General features: G+C 34.5%; 1 protein-coding gene across 13 annotated transcripts in view; it reads right to left on the reverse strand.

The window, feature by feature from the left end:
• SPAG9 (sperm associated antigen 9) overlaps window positions 1-26,119 on the reverse strand; it is an 83,782-nt gene that overhangs the window by 31,783 nt on the left and 25,880 nt on the right. For 4 of the 13 annotated variants that reach the window (XM_004684382.2, XM_004684381.2, XM_004684379.2 and 1 more), the window contains 5 exons: window positions 25,852-26,002; window positions 8,363-8,570; window positions 7,751-7,850; window positions 6,502-6,623; window positions 921-978 (listed from right to left, as the gene is read on the reverse strand). In XM_004684382.2, the coding sequence (XP_004684439.1) occupies window positions 921-978; window positions 6,502-6,623; window positions 7,751-7,850; window positions 8,363-8,570; window positions 25,852-26,002 (639 nt within the window). Of the gene's footprint in view, window positions 1-920; window positions 979-1,431; window positions 1,447-2,649; window positions 2,662-6,501; window positions 6,624-7,750; window positions 7,851-8,362; window positions 8,571-15,961; window positions 16,004-25,851; window positions 26,003-26,119 lie in introns of all 13 variants that reach the window. The other 9 variants (XM_012726330.1, XM_012726328.1, XM_012726324.1 and 6 more) reach the window with 5 other exon arrangements.

Here is a 26,119-nt window from a genome sequence, read left to right on the forward strand (position 1 = left end):
AGTTGACTATACAATCATAAAGTTGCCTTATTTGAGGCATATGTGAATGCCTCAAAGATCTCCTTTCTGATGTATATGACTAAAGGGGGGAAACTCTTCATATGTATGGAGAATAAACAGATAAAGCAAGGTAGACCATTACAAATAAAAAGACAGAATTAGGATTAAACATTTTAAAAACAGCTCCCATAAAAGTACTATTGTACTGAAAAGATATTATCTAATCATAAAATAGAAGTACTCTTTGCAATTATCTTTAGTAATTAATGAGAAAAAACTCCAAACTAGAAAAAAATTGAAGCAATAATCTACCATCTAGCTCCTTTTGGGTATGGTGGGTATAGAATGCTCATTACAGTGGCATTCTATTTTGTGTACATACAGATACTGCAAAGGAGCTATAACACAGTAAACTGACCAATGAATCTAATCTTATTAATGACATAGCCCAGGCCCTGTCTCACTGAACAAGATTCCAAAATTCATGAAGGTCTAAGACTCTACAAATTGCACTGGAGAACTTGCATTAGGGAGCAGACCCCTGAAGAGGCAGGCTGGGATTAGATCAAAATACTTATGCAGAAATAAAAATCTTAGGAGAAGAAATAATAGATAAATTATAGAGGAGGAAGCAAAAAAGGCACAGAACACAAAGAGAAGGTTAAAGAGAAAGGCATGGAATATTTACAGTAGAAAGGAGATGAAAATCTATTTCTGGGAGAAAAAAATAATAAAACATATTCACCATTGAAATTAGGTCCCCTTGACTGTTTATATATGTGTTCTCACACGCCAACATGTAGAGGAGGGGTGCAAAATGGGGTAGACCATATTAATGCTATGTTAAGCTGAAGAAATGTAACTGACTTAGATGAGAAGAAAATACAGCATATCTGTGTTAACATTTTGTGTATACTTACTTGGTTTCCAACAGTTGTGTATTTTCTAATATAAGATTTTCAACTTCACGACCCATTCCTATCAAAGAAAAAGATAAAAATGTTGAAAACAGATAAATCAAATTACATGAACATAAGCTTTAGTCATAAATTTTATTTTATAAATTTTCTTATTTGGTCTATAATTTCACTTGACCTACTGAATTGTGTAATTATAAATAAATACCCATCAGAAAACAAAATTGAAGACTTTGTCAAGCAACTTTCTATAACTTTTAATCTAGATTTTCTCATAAATAACATTTCAAAAGGACCAAGATTTTTCTGTCAAATATTCTAAAATGTAGCATTATTATTATTTTAATGTAGTATTATTTAAAGGGGGAAAGACAATAGCATTAATATGGGCCAAAAATTCTTTCCAAACCACAGCTAGTAGGAGTCTTTTGCCTAAAATCTAGGTCTTATTAGTAGAGAACAGTAGAAACAAGGCCTAAAAAAAGAAAGAACCCCAGTGTGGATGAAGCCTTACCAAAGAAATTATGTTCTTAAAGCCCATGCATTCCATGTAAAGCAAAAACAAAGAACAAGAAATGTTTATGTAAGAAACAGCATGAAAATAGATTATTAATCTATAGAGTTTTAGGCATGATATGAAAAACATCTGAGGTCACAATGTTATGGCTTAATACATAATGATGTACAAAAGACAGAAATTAAGGTGAGTTCCATCATTCACAAAGATGTTCTCTGATGTTATACCTAAATGTTTTATCAATTTTTTCTTAACAATAAAACTGAATATAATTATAGATTGAAAGCTTTATAATAAAGTTTCCTTCAAATTGCCACCTTTGGAATGATAATGTTCAGTTGTCACTGTGTAGCTCACATTTAATTTAATGAATACTGTGAGGTAGACAGGTATTCAGTGCAAGAGCCAATATAGTGATCTTTGGAAGAAGAAAGTTATTTAATTTTCTATTCATAAGAAAGTGAAAAAAAGTGAAACAACAAACTAGAGGCTATATCTCAAGAAATTAAAAAAACGAAAAAAAGCAAGACAAATAAAATGCTTATTCATCCCAAGAAATGAGCTAATAAAAGCACATACAATGGAAAAAGTAATATTCATCACCAAGCTAAAGAAGGAAATATTTCTAAGGAAAATTACATATGACAAAGAAGTTAATCATGTTCCTTTAAAAAAAAAATAAAGAACTATTTTACTTAAAAGACACCTTTTTAAATTACTTAAAAATAATTTATACGAAACCAACCTATGAATGCTCAAATCTCACATCTGTATGCATATTTTGTTTATATGATATTCATATGAAATATTCTCCAAGATTAGGACACTAATAACTTAAAGAATTAAATGTCAGAAATACTAGCCTATTCTATTATCTATTATTTAGTCTCTAAAAGCTGAGAATAAAGAAATTTTTTAAATTTCCAAATTCTACTTCCAAAATAAATTTTGGCAAGACATGTTCTAATATTTGCTTAACTCCTAATGCTAACTTTTTAATAAAGCTATAGAATCAAAAGAAATAGGATTTAGACTGGTTGAAAAAATTAAAGTAGCTATGTTTGCTATAAACTCTCAAGCATATAGGGAAAGTATATGCGGGGGGAAAAAAAAGTTGAGCAGGGAAAAAAAATGAGAAAGCATTAAATGAAAATAGCAGCCATGAACACCTAGCTCAAAAAGCAGTAATATTAAAGTACTTAAAAGCATACACACCAGAATATTCCCCTGGGTAAGCAGCCCAAGAGAAAAGTGAATGAGAATCTCAATTAGATTGATTATCAGAAAGTGAGATCTACACTCATTTACTTCAAAATGAGAGGAAACAAAATGTCAAAAAGATGTAGGGAAACCATTTAATACACACAAAGTGTAAACATTACAGATAAGAAAATACTTGGAAATATGTACTACATGGAAATCATATTCTACACAAGGTAGATTTTAAAGTTTACACATTTTCAAAAAGTTCTTTTAAAATGTAATATAAAGTTAATATATGATCAACAGATTTGTCTGAAATTTTCATGTTGAAATAAATCATAAAAATAATTCATCATTGAAGAATAATATAACATTAAGTGTTCCCATTTCTATTTAAGACTGAAAGTAAATTTAGATCTAACTTGCTTGAAAATTTTACCTCTTAAAACAACCAAAACTGCAAAAAAAAAAAAACACAACCAAAACTGCTTGTAATTTTTAAAAATCATAGGTGTTTCATTTGGATTTTACAACCAATTTTCAAGCCAGGTCCACAGATGGGCTTCCAAATGATGTGTCAATCTCTTAAGAAAGTATGCACAATTTTAGCTAGTTCTGTTTGTGCATCTCTCCAACAGTATATTGCTCTCCTAGAAAAATCTCTTGTAAAGGAGTTTTAACTTCAAAAGGTAAAGAATCATAGATGTAGAGGTAAAATGAAATTATTCTAAGTATTTGCTAATTCACTAATTTAGCTGCTGTGCTATACGCTAAAGATACAACAGTGAGCAAGACATTGTTGTCTTGACCATATTGAGTTTATAGTCTATCCAGGAAGATAGGTACATAAAAAAGTAAAAGGAACTAGAGTGGAATAACCAATAAAATGCAATGCCATGGAATACATTTCAGGCACACTAAGCTTTAACTAGGGGATCCTCTGGAAAAGGATAATGTGCTATTAAACAGAGGCAAGAAGAATTATATAGATTTCTTTTTAAAGGGAACAAAAAAAAGTCTTGATTGGTTACAGGAGTAGTAGTAGAGATCTAGGGTGGAGAATTGAGTGGATGGTAAAGTAATCCCACTGACATGGTACATTTTCTTGTAAGAACAGCCTAACTGGGACAGAACAATAAAGACGGTGAACTAAGCTTTAGGGAAATCAAATGTAAAGCCATACAAAGCATCTTAGAGGTTTTTGTGGGCTGTTTAGAATAGTCTGGGTCTCTAGAAAAAGCTCTTGGATGGAGACAAAAGAAGAAAAACTTTGGGACAAAGAAAGTTTTGTAGCCATGAAAGCCAGAAAACACAATAGCAAAAAAGATTTCCCAAACAAAGAAGCAGTACTGAGATAGGATCACTGACATCTGAAAGGTAGGCAGAAGAGGATTCTGCGAACACTACAAAGGAAGGGTAAGAGGCAGAAAACAATGCAAGAAAGTCTTATCACAGAAATCTAGGAGACAGTTTTAAAGATAAATACCTAATCTTTGAGAAGTCATGTAAAATAACTAAGAAACATCTGAATACAGAAAACAAGCAGGTTGCTGAAGGTCAGGAGAGTATAAGGGAGAATGCGACACTGCAGTGGAATAAGGTGCACATGGAACTGGGAAATGCTGTCCACACCTTCAAGAAGTCTGCTTGATCACTGACATGTCTAGAATGGTGCCAGGCACCCAACAAACACCCATCAATAACTACCTCTGCATGACAGTTTATTAGGAAGACAGGGGTGACAGCGTGACATGGCACTAAAGATACAGAGCTAGAGGACAGTATTTTTATTTTTAAATGGAAAATACCTGAACGTGCAAGGACAGCGAAGTTTAAAATATATAAGTTAACCAAAAGAAACCCCCAAAGTATGATTTCCAACGCCTAGAATGTGACCATGGGGATAAATGACTAAAGTGAAGGGAGAAAAGAGTCAATGAAAACAGTAAAGTCAAGGGATGAGATACCAATCGTGATAAAAATCAAAAGAATTACTGAGTACATGTGTAATGACTGCAAAAATATGTATGTTCTCCTTAAAGAGAAGTTTTATAATAATTAGAAAAATGAATTACAGAAGTGGACTATGTACTTATTAATCAATCCAAAATCAACTAAAGAACTTGGGGAACTAAATTTTTAAGCTTAACAATATTCATTTTAGTAAATGTCAATTGCCTCACTGAATTGTATGGAAGAAAAGCTGAGGAACAAATATCTGCCCTATAAGTCATATTTACTATTTTTCACCAGAAAGTATTCATATAAGCATAAGCCATGAAGTAAAAGGTAATATATCTCCTAATTTAGAATATTCTAGATATATATATATATATACACTGAAAACTGCAAAAGGGAAGGATAGCCGTTCATAGTCTGTTTCTTATTTGGAATGGAAACCAGAATATTTGCATTTTGTTTTTAATCTATTTATGCTTAATTCAAAAAAATCTGTACACCAAGAGTAGATTTTAATGAATATAATTTAAACATTTAAAATTTTTTCTTTCCAAGATTGTCAGGGAATCAGTTTTTTAAAGTAATCAAATTTTGAAAGGTACTTTTCATATATAATTTAATGTTGACTAAAACTAAAATGAATAACTAGAGAGTTCCTTAAGAGTTTTTTCTAGCCCTCCTTGAGAAATGAAACTCAACTTCTTCTAATCTTTTAAAAATGGGAATCTGCCTAACTAAGAACAGTTCTATTTATAAACTTTTCACTTTTCTTAAACTTGTAGGCTGTTTACATAGAATTTGTGTTTCCTTCAAAAAATACTTCAAAATATCAAGGGCAAAATGGGTAATCAGTAAGTTAAACATTTAATTCAAGCAATGGTACTCTGTTGTCGCAAGAACTGACAACAGCACTCTCCTAGACCAGAGCAGATTTTTTTAATATTATAAAATTTTCAATTTCTATAAGGCCTTAAGTTATAAGAAAGGAAGATAAATGCTAGTTCACATGAATCAGAATCTCACAATAATCGTTGAAAGAAATTCAGAGATTACCTAGAGCAGTTGGCAAACTTTTTCTGTGAAGGGCGAAAGGGTATATATATTAAGTTTATAAGCCATATGCTTTTTTTCTACAAACTCTCAACTCTGCTGCTGTAGTGCAAAACCACAGATAGAAAGTTAAAAATGGGTGTGGCTTTGTTCCAAAGAAACTTTATTTACATATACTAGAAGTAAGCTGATTTTGGCCTATCACAATTTGCCTGGACTACGGACTAAAGTCCAGTTCCTCCATTTTATATACAAAGAAATAGGGCCCAGAGAGGTGAAGCTATTTGGTAAAGGTCCCCAAAGCCAAGTGTAATTTTTTTTTCAAATCAGGGTGTTCTTCCACAATAGAAACTTTTAAGTAATCACATTCCCAATAAAGGTAAAACAGAACAGTCTGTGAAATCTCAAAATAGTCAGCACTCTACTAATGTCAACACAATTTAGAAAAATGTACTTAAGTAATCAACTAATTATTCACCAGTCTGTACACACACACACACACACACACACACACACACACACACACACACCCATATATATTACCATGTCCCTTATATGTTATACTATTGCAGTACAGCAAGGGTAATAAATTGTGTTACAGGAATTTAAAATTTAAAATACAACTCAACTTTTGACATATACATATACAAATATGTTTTCATTTAAACTTATCATGATCTCAAAGAATAAGTTCCTATTAATTACCCAGAAGTACAATAATTGTACCACTGGGCTGTTACAGACATTTTAAAGAACTGTTCAGTTAAATCATGTTTTTTGATCTACCTATTTCTCGAAGACATAATCTACCTATTTTTAAGGTGGAATGAAATGTCTTCAGGTGATCTATCATACCTAGTAAATCTGCTCCTTCATCCACATCTCCAATTAGGCCTGAGCCAGCTGAGGACAGTTCTTCAAAAAGAGATTCTGTGTTGCGATCAAAAGCTTTGTTCTCTATGCCTTTGGTGGGAGTACTATACAACAAAAACAACAAAACCAAATCAGCAGGTACCACCAAAAATTTTATAACAATGTAAAATGAATACAAGAGACTATTAAGTATACCTTTTTACTTGAAATTTACACGTAAGATGTAATTTTAAAAAATGATTCTAGTTTTCCTAAAAAATTGTCAACAAACTTCACAAAAATAGCTAGTGAAGAAAATACAAAATGTCTTTGTGGTAGATTCCAGCAAATGAACATTAAGTGGTAGCTAACAGAGACCACTATGCTGCTTCCTAGCAGCCACTAGTCTAAATGTTTTATGTAGATTACCTTCTTAATCTTCACAGAGATTTAATACAAACAAGGGGCTGCTATTAACCCAGTTTTACAGCTCAGGAAACTAAAGAGGTTAAAAATTTTCACAAACAAGTGAAAGAGTCCATGATATTAACTACAATGTTTTATGCCATCTGGGCATAAATTGGCACAAATGGTTTTATTTTTCTCAAGCACAGGTTGGCAGTATGTAATAATATTAAAAATTAAAATGCCAATGGCCCAATGATTCAATGCAAAAAAAAAAGTCTTAGAAAAACATTGTTACAAGAAGGTAATTATTATGCTCAGAGTAGCATTTAATGGCAAAACTTTAAAGAGTAACTCCTGTCTGACATACTTCAGCATCAAAACATTTCAGATAACCTTGATTAAGGTGATACAAAACTGTTTTCTTCCACCCCTAAATTTCCTTTCCTTGTAAAACGAAACTAATTTCTTCTAATGAGTTCATTACTCTCTCTCTGAGAATACATTCTCTTCTTCCTGATCTAAGGAAAGAACAAAGTTTATTCAAACTGTTACTTTCTCCTACTCCTCCTCCTATGCTTCCTCAAGTTCTAGAAAAGATGGAATACCCCTTTAGCTGTCTTTTTCTCCCCTATCCTTTTATATGCTCCTTATCCCTGATGTTGCGAAGTTAGTATTTCACAGAATGTTTAAACTATGTATCAGGTCAGTTTCAAAAACAGAAACTGGAATATAATACCAACATTTTTCAGCAAAATTTTAATGCAGGTGGTCTGGAAAAAGACATGGGAACAACAGTATGATTCTGGAAGAGGGAAAAAGGATCAAATGTCCTAGTTCACAGTACCTTGAGCCTTTATATCCACTGAGATCTTTGTCCATATCCAACTCAGGAGTGGATTCAATGATTGCTTGAACTTCTGACTTTTCTTCATTTTCAACAGAGCCTTAGGAAAGGACAAGATGACATCGATAATTTATACACCACACCCTGCTCTTAATAGGAAAGCCTGTTGCTACTATGATTGTATATCATCTGATCATAAAAAATTTTTAAAAGCAGATTCTAGGAAACAAGATTAGACAGTGTGTCATCTACACAATTAACGTCAATATCAGAACCTAATGAACAGCCAAATAGAATTTTTGTGATTTCTAAAACAGGCATGTGCAGCCCAGGTCGTTACTCCATTTTCACTCCTATTTAAACTGCAGAATACAGCCACTGAAGACGAATGAGCTAAGGTAGGGACAGGGGTTCTTCCACCTTTCAGTTCTCCAATTTCGCAGATCCCAGTATTTTATCTCCACAACCTGAATCACTGCTTTTAAGTTTTTTACAATTGAGTATAAAGAATTGATTTAAAGTAGCAACACCCTAAAGGCCTATTTTCTCAGTCCCACATCATCTGAATTTATTGAATGCCTGTCCAGTGAGTAAAGCACTAGGGTCACTCACCTGTTGACACATTTCTAGTTTCCTGGGCTACCTGTACTTCAATATGCTTGCTTATCTCTGACTGATTTGGGGTATCTGCAACTTTCACAAATCCTTCATTGTCTTCCTTTAAGGGAGTATCAGTAGAAACTGCTGCCACATCTGAAGCAGCTAGTGATGCTGGAGTGGTAGCTTTCGATCCTCCTTGACTAACATCAGAAAGCTCATCCTACAAATAAAAATTAGAGAAATTTTTAATGAGTATTTAATTTAAAAAATGGTTTAAGAAACATAGTTTCCCAGAGAAAATTCTGTTTTAACAGTGGTACAGTAACTGTTTACCAAAAAAAAGCAATAAATCATTTCTGCAGCCTATTTTTCAAACAATTAGGGCATATTTAAATTAAAAAATATATATATCATATATATATATGATCCAGACACCCATCCATTAGAGTCTTCTAAACAGAAATTTTGGAAATACAAGTAGACTGGAGTATTACCAAAAAAAAAATATATATATATATGGTGTCAACATCAAAGTTTTAACAGCAGTTGTAGTATTATATAAAGTCATTTGATAATAAATACCTACTTCAAAATATTTCGCAATTGTATTGTTCTGAAACTTAACAATACAATACAGTGGAGGAAAAAGATTTTTAACTTGAGGACAGTTTTGTAAATACTCTTAAAAACATCCTATAGGAAGATTATCTGAGACTTGTTAAGAAGCCAGATTCTAAACCCAACTCTAGAGTCTGGGGCATAAGATTAAGTAACCTTCATTTTAACAAGCAAACAAAATGATTTATACTTGTTAAAATTTGACTTTTATTCTAGGGTTCACAGAGAGACTGCAAAACATACATGTCCAGATTGAAATGTTATGCAAAAAAAAAAAAAAAAGCTCACAATACATTCTCATTCTCCTGGGGAAAAATTTGCAGCTTTTATCAATTTTTCAAAGGGATCTGTGACCTTTAAATAATTATGAGCAACTGTCTAGTAGCTACTAGTCAAAAAATATACAATTTTGTAATTATAACAATAAATAATAATAGTAATAATGCTAAGGATTATGATAAAATTCATGTGTTTATCATTTACTAAAAGGGTGACCTTGGATAGGTAATGTTTTCTTTTTATGCCCACATTTTTATCATCTGTAAAATAAAATTAATGGTACCTAATTCATGGGTTTATTATGTTATTTTATGTAGAAACTTAAAGTTCACATGTACTAAATGTTTAAAATGTTAGCTGTCATTTCTCAATTCTCAATTTCTAACAATACCCCATGCTCAATTTTGAAATATTTTTAAGTGCAGCCATGTGTTTGGCCTAAAAGCAAAAAAGAATATACAAACATACTACATTGTTCTATGGCAAGAATAATTATCAGTGATTTATATTTCTCTTTAAACTTACACCTTCTTAACTTTTAGCTAACATTGCTAAAAATACAATTACAAAAATATTAGAATAGAACAGAATCCAAACTGTTAGGAAAAAAACACTATACTAATCAATTACAATAAATACTCAAGTATGTATTACACTAAGAGATTTAGGCTGAAGTGCTGAAAGTAAGTAGGTGTTCAAATTCAAATTTATTACTCTATTCGAGCATGTAAGAAAACACTTTTTGGTATATAATGAACTACATGTGCTATGAATAGTAATTACAATGAAAGCAACCAACAATGCTTGGAGAACTTTACCATCAAAACTCTTAGATGTACAATATTAAAACATTTTCACCTCCATTGTCTTCTCTTAATAAATAATAATTTACATTACATACATCTTGATAGACCTCCCTAGTAACTAGGACTTAAGTCTCAGCACTGTCACTCTCCCTACTCACGGCCCAAGTTCAATCCCTGGTTAGGGAGTTATCCCACGGGAGAACCTTTCCTGTCTTACCTGCTGTTCCCCTTAGCAGTGCATTTCAGTAGATCTGCCTGTTCTGCTCCCTATTCTGTCTCTGGTGAATCCTCTTACCCCCTGCACCTCTGGCTACACCCCAGTTCTTCGACATAAAAAGTAAAAAAACAGGCCCTCCCTGGTGGCTCAGTGGGTTAAAGCACTGCACTAAGAAGCTGAAACCACTTCCGCATGAGTTCGATTCCCGCCTGCCCCGGAGGTGACCACATGGTGTGGCAGACCTCTCCTGACCCGCCCGCTGCTCCCCTCATCAGTGTACTTCCTCAATCTGCCTGTTCTGCTCCCCACTCTGTCTCTGGTGAAGTCTTTCGCCACCCTGAGTCTCTGGCCTACACCCCAGTTCTGTACGTACAAATAAATCTTTAAAAAAAAAAAAAGTAAAAAAACAAAACATGTGTCTTGATGTATGATACTACATCCACTATAAAAGTAGCTGAACTAATACAAAATCAACTGCAGAAAAGAATTTAATACAAAGTGAATTAAAACTGTAACTGCAAGTAGAAGGCCCTTCATTCCTGTAAGGGATTCCCCCAACTCTTTATACTATTATAGGATTTGGGGGAGTGTCCTTTTTTGTTTATTTTAAATTTATGAGAAATGCATAGTCACAGCATGTGAATCCTATAATCAACATGTAGTATTGAGCTTGCGCTCTAATGTTCAGATATAACATAAGTGCTTGCTGAAAATCTTCATCCCAGTAAATTCTTGCAATTCTTAGTTTTTGAATTTATATTGTACTTGCAACAGTTGGTCAACAAGTAATTTCTTTATTGTCCGTCCTCACTAGAATAAACAAACATATCCATGACAGTGATCCATTTACTAAAATTCTCCCATGATTCTGAATCTATCAAAAGAAAAATAAATGGCAATCCATGTTAGCATACAGTAATTACATAAAATAATTTTTTACTAACATTAAGTAAACACAGGTTTAAACTGGAAAAGTATGAATAGTTTTAAAGGCATAATCTGGGCATATACATGATGTCATTTTGTAGCAGCAAAACCTACTTACAATTTAAATGTCCCAAATTGTAGATTAAGCAAGTTATAGTACATCCATACAACTAAATACTATGTAGGAGTTAAAAACTGTTGCAGGGCCTTCCTGGTGACCTAGGGTTTAAGCTATCATCTCTATGGCCTGAGTTCAATCTCTAGCCAGGGAGCTGACCCACATGGTGCAGCAGACCTCTCCTGTCTCATCTGCTGCTCCCCTCAGCAGTGTGTTTCAGTAGATCCACCTGTTCTGCTCCCCACTCTGTCTCTGGTGAATCCTTTCACCCCCACCCCATACTTCTGACCTACACCCCAGCTCTTCTATGCATAAATAAATCTTTTTCAAAAACAACTGTTGCAGAAGATACCTTATCGAAAGTGAAAACATTCTACATATTTTGTGAAGAAGGTAATTAAAGTTTTTGTATCATATAATCTATGTATATACACAGATATCTGTAGAGCTCTTTTAGGACACATGAAAATATGTCACTGGGCAGTGGGATGAGTTTCTTCTTTTTCTTTAGGCTTGCTAAATACACAAACACATCAATGCAACTGCATATATATATGTATATATACACACACACATAATTTATACTTTTAATAGAATTAAGTCAGAATTTTAACTATATATGAAATATGGTTTCAAAAAATGTTTAAGTACGTAAAGTAATGAGACATAATAGCAGACATTTTTCTCCTGATTATAATATTTTTGTTTCCAAAATTTTTAACAGGCAAGTGCTGCTTTTAAAAGAAAAAAAGGAGATGAGTTCTGAACAAATTTGAATTCCTGTAACTAGATGAACTTTCAGTTTGAGAGGTTTTGAGAAAGAGGACTATTCTTGCTGTTTATAAAAATTGGGAGTTATCCATTCGTTATTGCCTTCAGTTTAAGGCAACTTGGATTATCTGTTGTCTTAAGTGGATTCCATATACTATTAAAATTAACTGAATTGTGTATAGCCAGCTACTTACTTCTTTGCATCTTAAACAATGGGCTGATTTCCAATAGGAGGAAAGACATACCAAATAAACTGTTTATGTTTCTATCACCTCTATCCTCTATCAGCTCCTCTACTCATAATAAAAACTTGCGATGTTAAGCGAATTGCTTGTTTGGAGTTGAGTCAGAAAACTGACGGTAATATTTCTGGAGCCAGAGAGGCCTGCAGTGCAGGTAACTAGAGCTTCCCTGAGTGCCATTCTCCTTGCCTCTGCTTTGGTGTGTACTCTATTAAAAAAGTAAAAGTAATATTATTTTGGTTAATCATTTAATAGTCTGGTTAACTTATATGTATGTTATCAAGTACATGAATGCCTACTCCTTTAAAGATTTAGAATAGAAAATGTTTAAATATCAGTATAAAGTAACTAGTCCAGGTTCCAAATGAATAGTGTTGATGAACAGCAAGCACTTAAACTCATTGTGACTGAAGATTCAGAAAGTCTTAGGTTCATCTACACTGAGAAAATGATATGCCTTTGTAGTGATAAGAGAAATAATTTGAGGTCAATCTTACATTTGCTATTTACTGCTTAAATAAAAGACAAGTAAAGAAATTATTTCCTCTTTCGTCTTATCATCTCCATCTAAAATTTGGTTATTTTTTTTTTAAAGATTTATTTATTTATGCATACAGAACTGGGGTACAGGCCAGAGGCTCAGGGGCGGTGAGAGGCTTCACCAGAGACAGAGTGGGGAGCAGAACAGGCAGATTGACGAAGTACACTGCTGAGAGGAGCAGCGGTCGGGTCAGGAGAGGTCTGCCGCGCCATGTGGTCTCCTCCAGGGCAGGCGGGAATCGAACTCATGCGGAAGCGGCTTTAGATTCTCAGTGCTGTGCTTTAACCCGCTGCGCCACCAGGGAGGGCCAAATTTGGTTATTTTTAACCTTAAAAAAATTATTTGATAATAAAGAGTATATAGTATAAACAATCTGGCAAAGCCAATCTTCCCAAATTCCTCTGTGGATCTGGAAGTTTAAATCCCAGGAGTTACAGCAATGTTTTTCAGTCAATCCTCCTGTTCTTCTCCCCACTCTGACTCTGCTGAATCCTCTCTCCCCTCTCCTCCTATCTCTGGTCTACATCCCAGCTCTTGTATGCATAAATAAATAGAACTTTAAAAGTAAATAAACACCAGGAGTTAGCTGAACCTAAACCAAAAAGTTTGTGACATCTTAGGGATAGCTCAAGGTTTAGGAACTATGAAGAAGAAAATGTTTCAAAGGTGCCCTAGGCTATCCACATACAGTAAAAGATTTACTTATCTGTAATTTACATCTCTTTAGTACTTTAACCACATAAAAATATTTTGCACCTATTAAATGAGCGTTATAGTATGGATTGTACTTCTCACAGCTGGATTTGAGGGACACAGTCTGATAGTTGAGGAAAGGATCTGAATTTTAGGGGGCAGTTTTCAAACGAGATCTTTTTCACCACCAGGAGGTGGTGACATTAAAAAAAACAACAACAACAAAACAAACTCCTGAGATTATCAGCAAAGCACTGAAATGAAGGTATCTGCTACAGTGTCTGGCCTGGAGCACAGTAATCTTAAATTGTATTTCCTAAAGAAGAAATTATGAAATTTAGGCCCTAACAGAATGAAGAAATATTAACATAAATAAATTATATTTGCTTAAGAGTAAACGTATAGATAGCATGTGCAAAAGGAGAAAAAAATTCCTACCAGGACCAAATGGAAACAGGAAACACTTATATGAATGATTCAACATAAAATTACAGTGAGTATATATATATACCATTATTTCACATTCAATTTGTGGCTTCTGGAGATCTCAAATTCCAATTCCATGTTGGCTACATGGAAGGTTATGTTGTTTTGGCCAACCACCTTAACTACAAATGCTAGTTATTTGAAGACTACTACTCAACCAATTTCAATTGCTTGATTATCACTAAGATACCCTCTTCAATGGTACATGTAGGTAGGTGTCAAACATGGGAGCCTTACATGGTTGTCAAGTCTCTTTCTGATAAACAATTTCATAATTCCACTCTCTACCTCCATCTTTAAGGAGCTCTCACATTGTAGGATATGCATACCACTGAAAATATCTACAAAAGGCAGGGAGTACTTCAGCTATAGTACTTCAGCTATAAAGGTATGAATGGCACTATTGTGCATGTTTAAATTGTGTTAAGTGGGCAACAATTATGAAAAGATGTTCAGCATCATTAACTATCAGAGAAATGACAATGAAGTATCACCTCATACCTATTAGAATGGCTACTATATATATTTAAAAAAAAAAACAAAATAACATATGTTAATGAGAATGTGGAATAACTGGAATCGTTGTATACTGCTGATAGGACTGTAATTGGAAACTACTCTAGAAAACAATAAGGAGTTCCCTCATAAAATTAAATTACCACAGGATCAGCAATCCTGCTTCTGGGTATATATCCAAACACTGAAAGAAGGACATCAAAGAGGTTTCTGCATACCCATGTCCATAGCAGTACCATTCTCGATTGCCAAGATATGTAAACAATCTTAACCCATACTAGCCTCATGAATCCCTCATTAGAACACTTAGTGCTTTATACTTTTATTTGCATGTTATTTATTTATTTCCTTCTCCCTAAGGAAAACTTGAAAATGTAAAGCAATGGGTTTTTTTTTGGTTCTGCTTATTGAGGTAACATGGTTTTCAACATTGTATATGATTTAAAGGTACATGATCACACACTTCATTTGTATTTTACCACACCACACTCACCAGCAAGGTAATGAAAATCTTCCACCAGATGGTTTTGAGTTACAGTTCTATGGTATAACATAATTACAAAGTTCTTTATTTAGTGCATCTATTTTCTAGAGGGAGAGTTTCATAACTTTAATTTGATTTTTAGAGGAATTTGTGGCCCAAAGAAACAGTGAAAACCAACAGTGCACCAACATTCAGATGAAATAAATCTAGATGTAGAATATTAAATTAATACATTGAATAGCTTCAAGAAAATTCATATTATCAAAGGAAAGGTATGGATGTCCTAACCCTGAGAATATTTCTGAAAAAAGAGGATACTGTTTCACTGTCAAAGACCTGAATAGGGGCATCCATGGACTTGACATAACCCTGACCTAGTATACAGAAGAAACTTCTACTTTTCTTTTTATAATAATTTTAAAAAGTGCTTCATATCAAGCCTATATGAAGCAGGCTCTTAACATGTTTGTTGAATGAAGCTGAATGGTATCCTGACTGAAGCTGAAAAAATCTAAACTTGTTCAACTAGAGTGGTAGCCCACAATAAAATGACATATGAGGCTATCTCCAGGATATACCAAGTTATAATAATTCTTCCCTGAGGAAGGTATTTGTACATAATATACTAATTTTCTTATCTAGAACTGGATTAAGTAGAAATAGGCTGGATTTACATGGGCTTTACACCTACACTTTTTCTCCTTTATTTCAAAATGATGATTTTAGGCGGAGAATAAATTACAGATAAAAATCCTGACAATTACTGCAGAAAAATAATTTTCTTTTGTAGGTCAGTGAATAAATCAAGGCTTCCAAACTGAACACTTGGTATATTGAGAATAGAAGTTGAAGTAAACAAAAAGTAATCGCTTTCATTTACTTTTTAAAAAATGCTTTCAAACACCATTCTCACCTCCTGTTCTATAGCTTTCAGAAGTTCAGGACTACTGCTGACCTGGAAAGAAAGATCATAGAAGAAAAAAAAAAATCATGTATTTACTAAGTGTTAGCAAGCATATTTGTAAGTATCTTTAGCTTGTACAACATTTCAGGATCTCAAGGTCCCTCTGTATTATCTACTAAATTAAAATGAGGATGAGGGGTTAGCTTTGTCTTGTTTTGAGTTATAATCATTTCCTTTAAGCCTCTTGTTTAAGAGTATCATGGTTTAGAAGTCACCACTTTAGTCATGTCCTTCCTTAAGCTTATCAATAGTAGCTTATCTCTTAACCTGTTTTTCTATTCACACATTGTAATCATCACAAATATTTAACATGCAAAATATTCCACATTATGTATGGTTGGAAATGTTTAACAACCCTTCTTTCTCCATCCATCATTTCTGAAACTATTCGATAACACTAATAACTGAAGAGTGACCAAGATTCAAATGCTTTTTTACAAAAACATCTATTAATATCATTTCTAACTATATATTTTCCCTCTGTGATACAGATATGTTTCTCTTAAAAACAAAGCAATTTTGAGGTTTAAGTATTTATAAGTATTCTTGGTCTGGAAATTCACCAATCTTTTTGAAAATCTAAACTACATCTGTTAGAGGACTCCAATAATTCCCTCAAAGCACCATAGATTAATACAATTATGATTCAGTTTTTAGAAACCAAATTGTTCTCTCTTAACATTTGTTTATATGATGTTTGATTCTGGATTCTCATCATCTTTAACATTTAATTATTCATTTCATTAAAAACTGGGCTGGAACTCTAAAAGTAGAAAGATTATGAAGATTCATGTTTTAAATAAAAAAAGGAGCTATAGAAAAACACTTAAAGCATAAATCCATTTACCTAACAAAGACATTGAGTGTGTTATTACCTATATGTAAAGTAAAAAGTCTGAAGGATATACCATCTATTCACAATGACTAGAGAAGAGTGGAAGCAGGGTTGGAGAAAATTTATATTTTCTTTCTAGATTCTATTAATTAAAATTGTGACTCTACATTAATACCACAATTTTAAAAATTAAGCCTACCGTATAAACTCTGAGCACCTTAATAACATTTCTACTATCTGGTTTGTAATCTAGGGCATTGCTAGGTATTTTCTTTTAAAAAAAAAAAATTATATTTACATATGCACACACACACAAGAATTGGGGTATAGGCCAGAGGTATATGGATAGGGGGAGAGGGTTCTCCAAAGACTGAGTGGGGAGTAGAACAGGTGGCTTGACTGGTACACTGCTGAGAGGAGCAGCAGGTGGCAGGAGATGTCTGCTTCACCCTGTGGGTCAGCTCCTTGGCTGGGGATCGAACTCATGTTGCAGTTGCTGAAGACAGCTTGACATCACTGAGACTTCATCCCCTGTGCCATCAGGGAGGTTCTGCTAGGTATTTTCTAATGCAAAAGGTTAGGTAAGTTTTCTTCAACAAGAAATAGTTCAGACTATTTTTCCTAGGTTAAAACCTTGCTTAAAACATTAACTATCACTGACTATGTAATAAATACTTATGTGCCAACTACTTTAAAATATAAGCTTTAAACATCATTATTTTCAAAGTGCTGTTTAAATTTTTACCAATTTTCATTCACAATATACATTAGCATTTTGATCAATACATAACCCAATAAATGTGCCAAAAGAAAAAAAAAAATCATATCCACTAAGAAGGAGCTAACTTCATACCCTCTTCTATAAGCAAGAGCTTAAAGGGGTAGAAAGTATGTGTCTTACAATTTTGTCAATGAATAGGGAGAAAATACAAAAGATCAAAGAGTAAAACTTTATACTTTTTCCTTCAAACCCCAACAGTCAGTGATGGATAATTCCTAAAGCCATCAAATGAAGATGTGATGAAAATATTTATAATAGAATTCTTTATCCTGTGTTACAAAACACAACATATAATGCATTTTTCTTAAACTTCTATTTTTATTTTAGCCTACTGTAAACACTAACAAAAACACCCACAGGAGATACTATATGAGTTAATGGGAAAACACACAGAAAAACAAAGAAAAGAAGGGCCTTCAAGTAACCACATCCCAAGAAACAAGCATATTTAGTGCCTAGATCTTATCTCCTAACTATCATTCTCCAAAAAAAAATCAACCAGGGCCCTTTGAGGTCTAGACCACTTTATGGTGCCAGTAATGAAAGAATAAGCACTCAAAAAGAAAAAAAAACAAAAACAAAAAAAACAAAAAATTATAGGACAAGTCAAAAGGGCATAGAACTCAAACTTGGACCTTCCTGATAGCATGGGAGCGTGTGTGTGTGTGGGGGGGGTTCCAAGTCTCAGCACCATCAAGCTATCGTCTGCTACTGTAGCATGAGTTGGATCACAGGCCAGGGAGATGATCCACATGGTGCAGCAGACCTCTCCCGACCCACTGGCGGCTCCCCTCAGCAATGTATTTCAGTCAATAAGCGTGTTTTGCTTTCTACTGTCTCTTTTACCCCCTAAACCTCTGGCCTGTACCCCAGTTCTTATATACATATATAAATAAAAATAAATCTTTACAAAAAAAGAAATTAAATTGAAAGAACTCCTATTGTCCAGAGCTAGAACAGGTTCAGCTGCAACAAAAATGAAGGTACTGGATCACCTGAAGAAAAAAATAAATATCCATGAGTTCAAAAAAAAGAAGGAGGGAGAAAGCCAAGAAAGAAATACAGTCCTTCCTTATAATTTTTCCAATAGCAACTTGACTAATTGCTATAGGCAAGATCTACTGCTGGATGCTAAAATCAATGTACGAAAGTGTGAGGAGAAAAAAGACGTTTGCAGGGTTTCAAAAAATATCTACCCAGGTAAGAATTATACAGCTTAAAAAGCCAACACCCACCATCTGAACCATGTGACTGATCAATGTTAGCATACTGAGGCATACTGTTGCTTTAATATTCTTCCCAAAAATATAATAAAGGGGAATCATCAAAGCCCAAACTGACATTCTACAAAATAATTAACCAGTACTCTTCAAATTCCAAGGTAATAAGAAACAAGAAAGACTGAGGAACTGTCACAGATTATAAGAGACCAGGGAAATATAACACAATGCAATGTAGAATCCTGGATTGGGTCCTGGAACAGGAAAAGGAGAGCAGTGGGGAAAAAAATGACAAAATCCAAATATAAGCCTAATTTAATTAACAGTATTGTACCAACACTAATATTTAATTTTGATAATTGCACTATGCTTAGTTATCATTGGTAAGTGCTAGCTGTGTAATGGGTATATGGGAAACTAACCACTATTTCTGCAACTTCTTTTAAAATATTTCAAGATAAAAAGTTAAAAAATGGGAGTTCTACAATTTTAAATTACACAGTCAATTTATAATATCAATCTTTATCACAAAATATACATGTTCAAGTGCTACAAAGATTCAAGTTTGGTAAAACTAAAGAAACAGAACAATGTAAGAATTTAACCACAAATGGAGGAGGGTGGAAAATTCTTCTGTACAAGAATGCTCGCTCTGTTTAGACATGTCCTGATCTGTATGCTAAGCACATCTCCTGAAGAATGCAGCACACATTGACCACTGGCTTTACATACCAAACTCTGCTAACAAGAGCTTCTCACAGCAGTTGTACTAAAATATGTCAAGTCTTTTTGTTTGAAAGAACTTGAACATTTTTACAAGTAGGTACCGATCTAATTGTGTTTTGATTAAAATAGTTTTTTCACATTTCTAAAAGGCACACTCTAACAACACTCAGCAACCCAGGACAGAAGAATACTTTGGTGGAATATGTATACAAAGGCATGTATAGGAGTTTATACACACATACTGTGTTGCAATCAATGTGAAATTGGATGCAATCAATGCGAATTACACAAAACTGTTACCAATTAAGGTCTAGAAAATAACATGAAAATTTCACTTTAAATGATACTCCATGTATAGGCATAGCAGAGGGATATCTGAATGCTAACCATGTATAAGAATAGGAAATTTCTATGACATCAGAAAGGAGAGTTCAAGTAGCTTACAAATCCTTTGGCAGGTACTTTGGCAATATCTGCCAAAATCATAAATACATGCTTTGACACAGCAATCCCATTTCTGTGAATCATAAATACAAGTACAAAGTTATGTAACACACTGTAACAGCAACAGATATGAAAAACAAAGGGGTCTCATCAACAAAGATTTTTAACTTCAATAAGTAAGTGATCTCTTTCCACCTGCCCTTCTTCCATGGTTTTAATATACCAATTAGCTCCCATCATTCCTCCTGCTTGTAATTTCTCATCCTATTGGATTCTTTCAAGCCTAAAAACAACCCAGTCTCTCCCATTCTTTACTTTTCCTTCTACCCTGCCAACTCAAGTTATCCTATTTCTCTCCTCCCACTACAGCCACCTGTTTCTTGAGTGATCTACACTTTCCATTTCCTCCTTTCATGATTCACATTCACTCCAGCTAATGAACAAGCAGCTCAAACTCCCCAAACCTACAGCTACAAATTTACAAATTCAGTGCTCATTCTACTAGACCTCTCTATACCAGCTCACTCTGTGAGCAACTCTTTCCGTTCGGTACTGTACTGTCCCTTGACTTTTAAGGCACAGTCTTTCATGCCCTCTTCTCTCTCACATTACAAACCACCCCACCCCACCCCACCCCTGCCAAGACCCTTCCTTATCTGTCTGTATATCTTCTGCCTTTCATATAGTAAAAGGGAGCCATCAAAGAAGCACAAACTGACATTCTACAAAATAATTAACCAGTACCTGTCAAATCTCAAGGTTATGAAAACAATGAAGACTGAGGAAATAACAGATTATAAGAGATCAAGGGAATATAACTCAATGCAGTGTAGAATCCTGGAGCTGAAAAAGACTGTTCCCCTACCCCAAGTGGATACTGCCTTCTTCACTTACTCAGGCTTTGACACCCTGTCCCTGGCACCTTTCCTTGGAGGGGGTCCTCATCATTCTGTTGAGGATCTGACACAGCAAGTCAGGCTGCATCTCTGCAGGAATGCCCTGAACACTGTTGGTCACTGTTAGATCCCTCACATGAACACAGTTCTTGTTTGGGCTGTGACACCTACACCCCAGTCCCACCCCACCCATGCTCTGTATGCTTGCCTTGGTCTGTCCTATGTAATTGCTTCAGGACTAAGTGTACGAAAGGAATGAGGAAGGGCAATAGTGCAATGCTACACCATCTTAATAATTACAGCTTTGTATTAAGTCTTGATATCTAATAGGGCAAGTTCTTATTCTTATTGTTCCTCAGGACTGTTGGGTCTTGGCCTTTTTGTCTCAAATTTCTTCTTCATTTTTTTTTTAATTATTTACTTATTCATGCAGAACTGGGGTATAGGCCAGAGATGTGGAGGATGAGAGGATTCACCAGGGACAGAGTGGGGAGCAGAACAGGCAGATCGACAAAGTGCACTGCTGAGGGGAACAGCGGGAGGGTCAGGAGAGGTCTGCCCACCATGTGGTCACCTCCAGGGCAGGAGGGGATCAAACTCATGTGGAAGTGGCTTAAGCTTCTTAGTGCAGTGCTTTAACCGGCCGCGCCGCCACCAGGGAGGGCCGTCTTAGCATTTTTATAATACATTTTTAAGCAAAAAAACTTTGATCATTTAACAAAAGAAGTTGCTTTTTACCAGTTTCACTAGAAGCCCCCTAGCAAGATCTGTTAATGATATAATAAAAATATCTCTTCTGCGAGCTAAAAAGACACTTCTCCAAAGAGGAAATGCAGATGGCCAACAAGCATATGAAAAAATGTTCAACATCACTCGTAATAAGGGATATGCAAATTAAAACCACAATGAGATACCACCTCACCCCAGTGAGAATGGCACATCTTCAAACAACTAGCAACAACAAATGTTGGCGAGGATGTGGAGAAAAAGGAACTCTCCTGCACTGCTGGTGGGAATGCAAACTAGTACAACCACTATGGAAAACTGTTTGGAGGTTCCTCAAACTGCTAAACATGGAGCTTCCCTACGACCCAGCAATCCCACTCCTAGGTATCTACCCAAAAGACACAAAAACACTGATTGAAAAAGATACCTGCACCCCCATGTTTATTGCTGCTTTACTTATAATTGGAAAAACATGGAAGCAGCCCAAATGCCCAAAAGTAGATGACTGGATTAAAAAGACGTGGTACATATATATAATGGAATAGTACTCAGCAACCAAAAAAGAGAAACACATGTCTTTCGCAGCAACTTGCATGGAGCTGGAAAAGATCATGCTTAGTGAGATAAGCCAAAAAGAGAAAGAAAAATACCGGATGGTTTCACTCATAGCAGGAGTATAATGGACCAGGCGAGAAAATAACAAGAATAATGAACAGCCATATACCAGAGACATTTTGTGGGGGTGGAGTGCAGAATGGGATCAAAAACGGGGGGGTGGGGAGGGAAATGCACAGGATTATGGTGATGGCACATGGGTGACTTGGTGATGGGAAACCCGCGGGGATTACAATTGAGATGGAAAAAAAAATGTACAAAATGTAGTAAAAATAAACTGTTATAAAATATATATATATATATATATATCTTCTGCTTTTGGCCTTGAACTGATCTCTAAACTAGACTTGAACATCAATGACTTCTTGTAAATTGAGGCAGTTAGAGACTGGCCTTGAAAGGCAGTATATTTTCTGAGTTTGGTAACGTAAGTAGGATGCAAATATATTTGTGGGAAAACTATAAAGAAAAGAAATTGAATGTAGAGGCCTGGAATTCAGGGAAGGGGTCATGATTGGATATTCAAATTGGTAAATACTGATGTGTGGATGGCATCTGCAGACATGGAACGTGAGCATCTCAGATTAAGCAGAGATGCGCTGAACTCAAATTGCTAGGGAACTCCAACAATTAAAGGTCCAGAACAGCAGTGAAAAGAAGCAGTGAAGAAAACTGGTGATGTGTAGAGGGAAAGGTATGGGAAGCCACAGGGTGAGCAGTGGAAGGAGAAGAGGTAACCTGGGAACAAAGTGAAATATCAGAATATTCAAATTTTGAAAATGTTCAAATTCAATAAATTCAAATAATAAAAAAATATTCAATTGTGTCAAATGCTGCTGAGAGGTAGGGTAAGACTGAAAATTAACCAATAGATTTAGAAAGGTGAATGATTTAGGTGACCAAGAGTCAATGTAGTAGGTAGAGCTGAAAGCCTCCAAGCACTGGGAGGAACAGAAAACAATTATTTCTCAAACATGCCAAAGTTTGTTTCCATCTCAGGGCCTTTACAAATGTTACTTGAATACCCTGAAAAGCTTATTCCTCTAGATCTTCTCATGTAACTGCACATCCCTTGTGTCAGGATGCAAGCCATCTCCTCTATGAAGACTTCTTTTGCCATCATAAAGTAAGTTCTTTTTCCTACTGATTATGTCCCTTACCTGTTTTCTTTTAATAGTCCACAACAATATTTGAAATTCTATTATTTCAGTTGTTTACTTGTCTGTTGACCTTCCCCACAAGAATATGATGAGGGAATAATATGTAAAAAGACTTCTTTTTAAGGACAACTTACACATTTTTCTGTGTCACTCCTGAAAGATTTTTCCAATACCTGAAGATATAATTTTATTGACTGTAACTGTCACAGTGAGAAGTGTGCAACATAGCAACAAAGAAGGTCTATAAGTACAATCTCTAGCTAAATCTCTTGTGCTGCCATCCTCCTGCCAGTTTCCTACTATTCTATTTCCTTGGTTATAACCATCATGTGGTTTTCTCACAGAAAAGTTGTGCAAATAAAATTAATATTGATTATAATTCTCACCTTCAACTGTTTCATAATGAAGGTAAACCTCTGAGTATAGGTAGGTTATGAAGTTATACTCATATACCCTAAGTTCTCAGAGAAATTAAATTTGTAGACTGGAGATTATCTAGTTCAGTTTCTGCTACACACGGATAACAAGACTTGTGTAACATAGTCCACAAGTAAACCTGAAACCCCAACAATAACTGGTCTCTTGTAAAGTTAGAGAAAGACACTCTGGTTAATAATAAGGGCTCAGGCCAATAACAAAGCCTGCCCTATTTATTAGTTATACTTTATAAACTCGACTTTTCCTATTCTGTAATATATTACTCCCTTCCCAGAAATCCTTTACTGCTGGGCCTTTATCTCACTTAGTGACTCCATGTCTGGAGAAGAGACAGAATTTTATTTTAGAAACCCTCTAGGGTACTGTATCATTAGGACATAAAAAAGAAAAACTCCTTGATTAAACTCTATATAAACAACCTGCAAATTAGTTAATATCTTGTCAGTAAAGTTCTGCCACAGCATGTCACTGGATTAAATAAATAATTATAATAACCTCCTCTAAGGGTGCCTTTTAGGGATACCAGTTAAAGTGTATTTCCTATATGGCATATATTTTTTTATGTACTAAAACTATCATACTCTTACATAATTTTGTTTGGGAAAGGAACACAGCAAGTATGTGATGGAGGGATGGGTGTTTCTAAAGATCTATTAATCCTATAGGCTTCTCTCAAAAGCCAAAGTAGCTGTAGAAGTAAAGAACGAAGAGTGTTTCCTGGTGGCATAGTTATGGACTGACACCAGTTGTGTGCCCATAATTGGCTTATATCAAACTGAGCAACAAGAAAAGCTAAGGGGGAGAAAGGTGAGGTAAACCTTCTACTACTAAAATACTTTGCAGTGGGAGTAAAGTGATCAAATATTTATTGATTGCTTATTGTTTTGAGCACATTTCAAAGACCAATGGAATGAGTCTAAATGTCTCTCCTTCTAGAACTGAGAAAGAGACCATTTTTATTATCTGCAGAGTCTTTCTAACAAGTAATTCATTCAACAAACATGTTCTAAGAGGCCACTACATACTAAGTGGTAGGGATCTAGCAGTAAGTAAACCACGTGGACTTTATGTTCATAGTGGAAATAAAGAGGCAAAATATGTAAATAAATGACTTAGAATTTTAGAAGTATCACATTATACATGGGTGAACTGGTGGTGAGAGGCCCTTTGGTGATTACAACTGAGATGGAAAAATGCAGAAAATGAAGAATGATGTAAAAAGAATTAAAAAATAATAAAAATAAATTTAAAAAAGAAGTATCACACGAACTATATGTACTTAAATATAAATATCTGGAGAAAAAAAAGCAAGAAAAAGGAGGAAAGATGTATTCATTTTGGATGGCTTATTTGTTTTTTGATATTCTGTAATGTACCAAAGTTACTTTATAAGCAGTATTTTCTTTATAAATATTCTACCTTGAGATATAACTTTAAATATTTACAAAAGTTATTAGGATATTTTTCCACTTAAGCATATATTGTTTACATATTGTATTTATGTATCATTTATAACTTATTTGATGAAAAACTATTGGTCAAGAATATCACCTGTGAAGAATGAACTCCATGACTTTTTAGCTAAACAAAACACACTTTCGGATATTGCCTTATGAAAGACTGAGAAATAAACCCTTTTTTTTTTTTTTTTTAAAGTAAAGTCCTACTAGTTGTGAAGTTTCCAGCACTGAACCAAGGAGAACTTCAGGTGAGAGTGATTTTTCAGTCTAATTTATAATTAGATAGTCATCCTACTATAAATTACTAGTGTTGCTAGCATGCCATTCAAGATGTCATAATGCTTGACTTGGTTTTCCTAACTTGATAAGCAATAGCCAAAACTAAAACTCTTTGGGAAGAGGTAGTTCATTTCCAATTAAAACAAGTTTTAGAAAGCACAATGTGTGCAAGCTAATTCATTTTCGTTGTCCATTACTTCAATTTGGATAAGAAAGCTTACAAAATGTAAATTAAAGATTTTGGCAGAATAAAGCTTACCTTCAGGCTGGTATGAGAACGTGGTTGACTTAATTCCTGAAACTTCCACTGCTCTGATCCAGGGGTCTCTCCACCTTTCTGAGTGTCAGGTGTAAGCAATCCATCGCCAGCAGGTAAAGGAAAAATCCCTAATGATATAGGGCGCTCTTTTCTATTTGAAAAGGAAAGGAAAAAAGTAAGAATCATTCATTTATAATTTGTTATGGTCATATGCAATAAATCTAGGTTGTCACTACCTTACAGTCATTGATTGTGTATTTGAACAAGT

This window comes from Condylura cristata, unplaced genomic scaffold (assembly GCF_000260355.1).
Source record: "Condylura cristata isolate star-nosed mole 26May11 unplaced genomic scaffold, ConCri1.0 scaffold00017, whole genome shotgun sequence".
In the NCBI taxonomy this organism is placed as follows: Eukaryota; Metazoa; Chordata; class Mammalia; order Eulipotyphla; family Talpidae; genus Condylura; species Condylura cristata.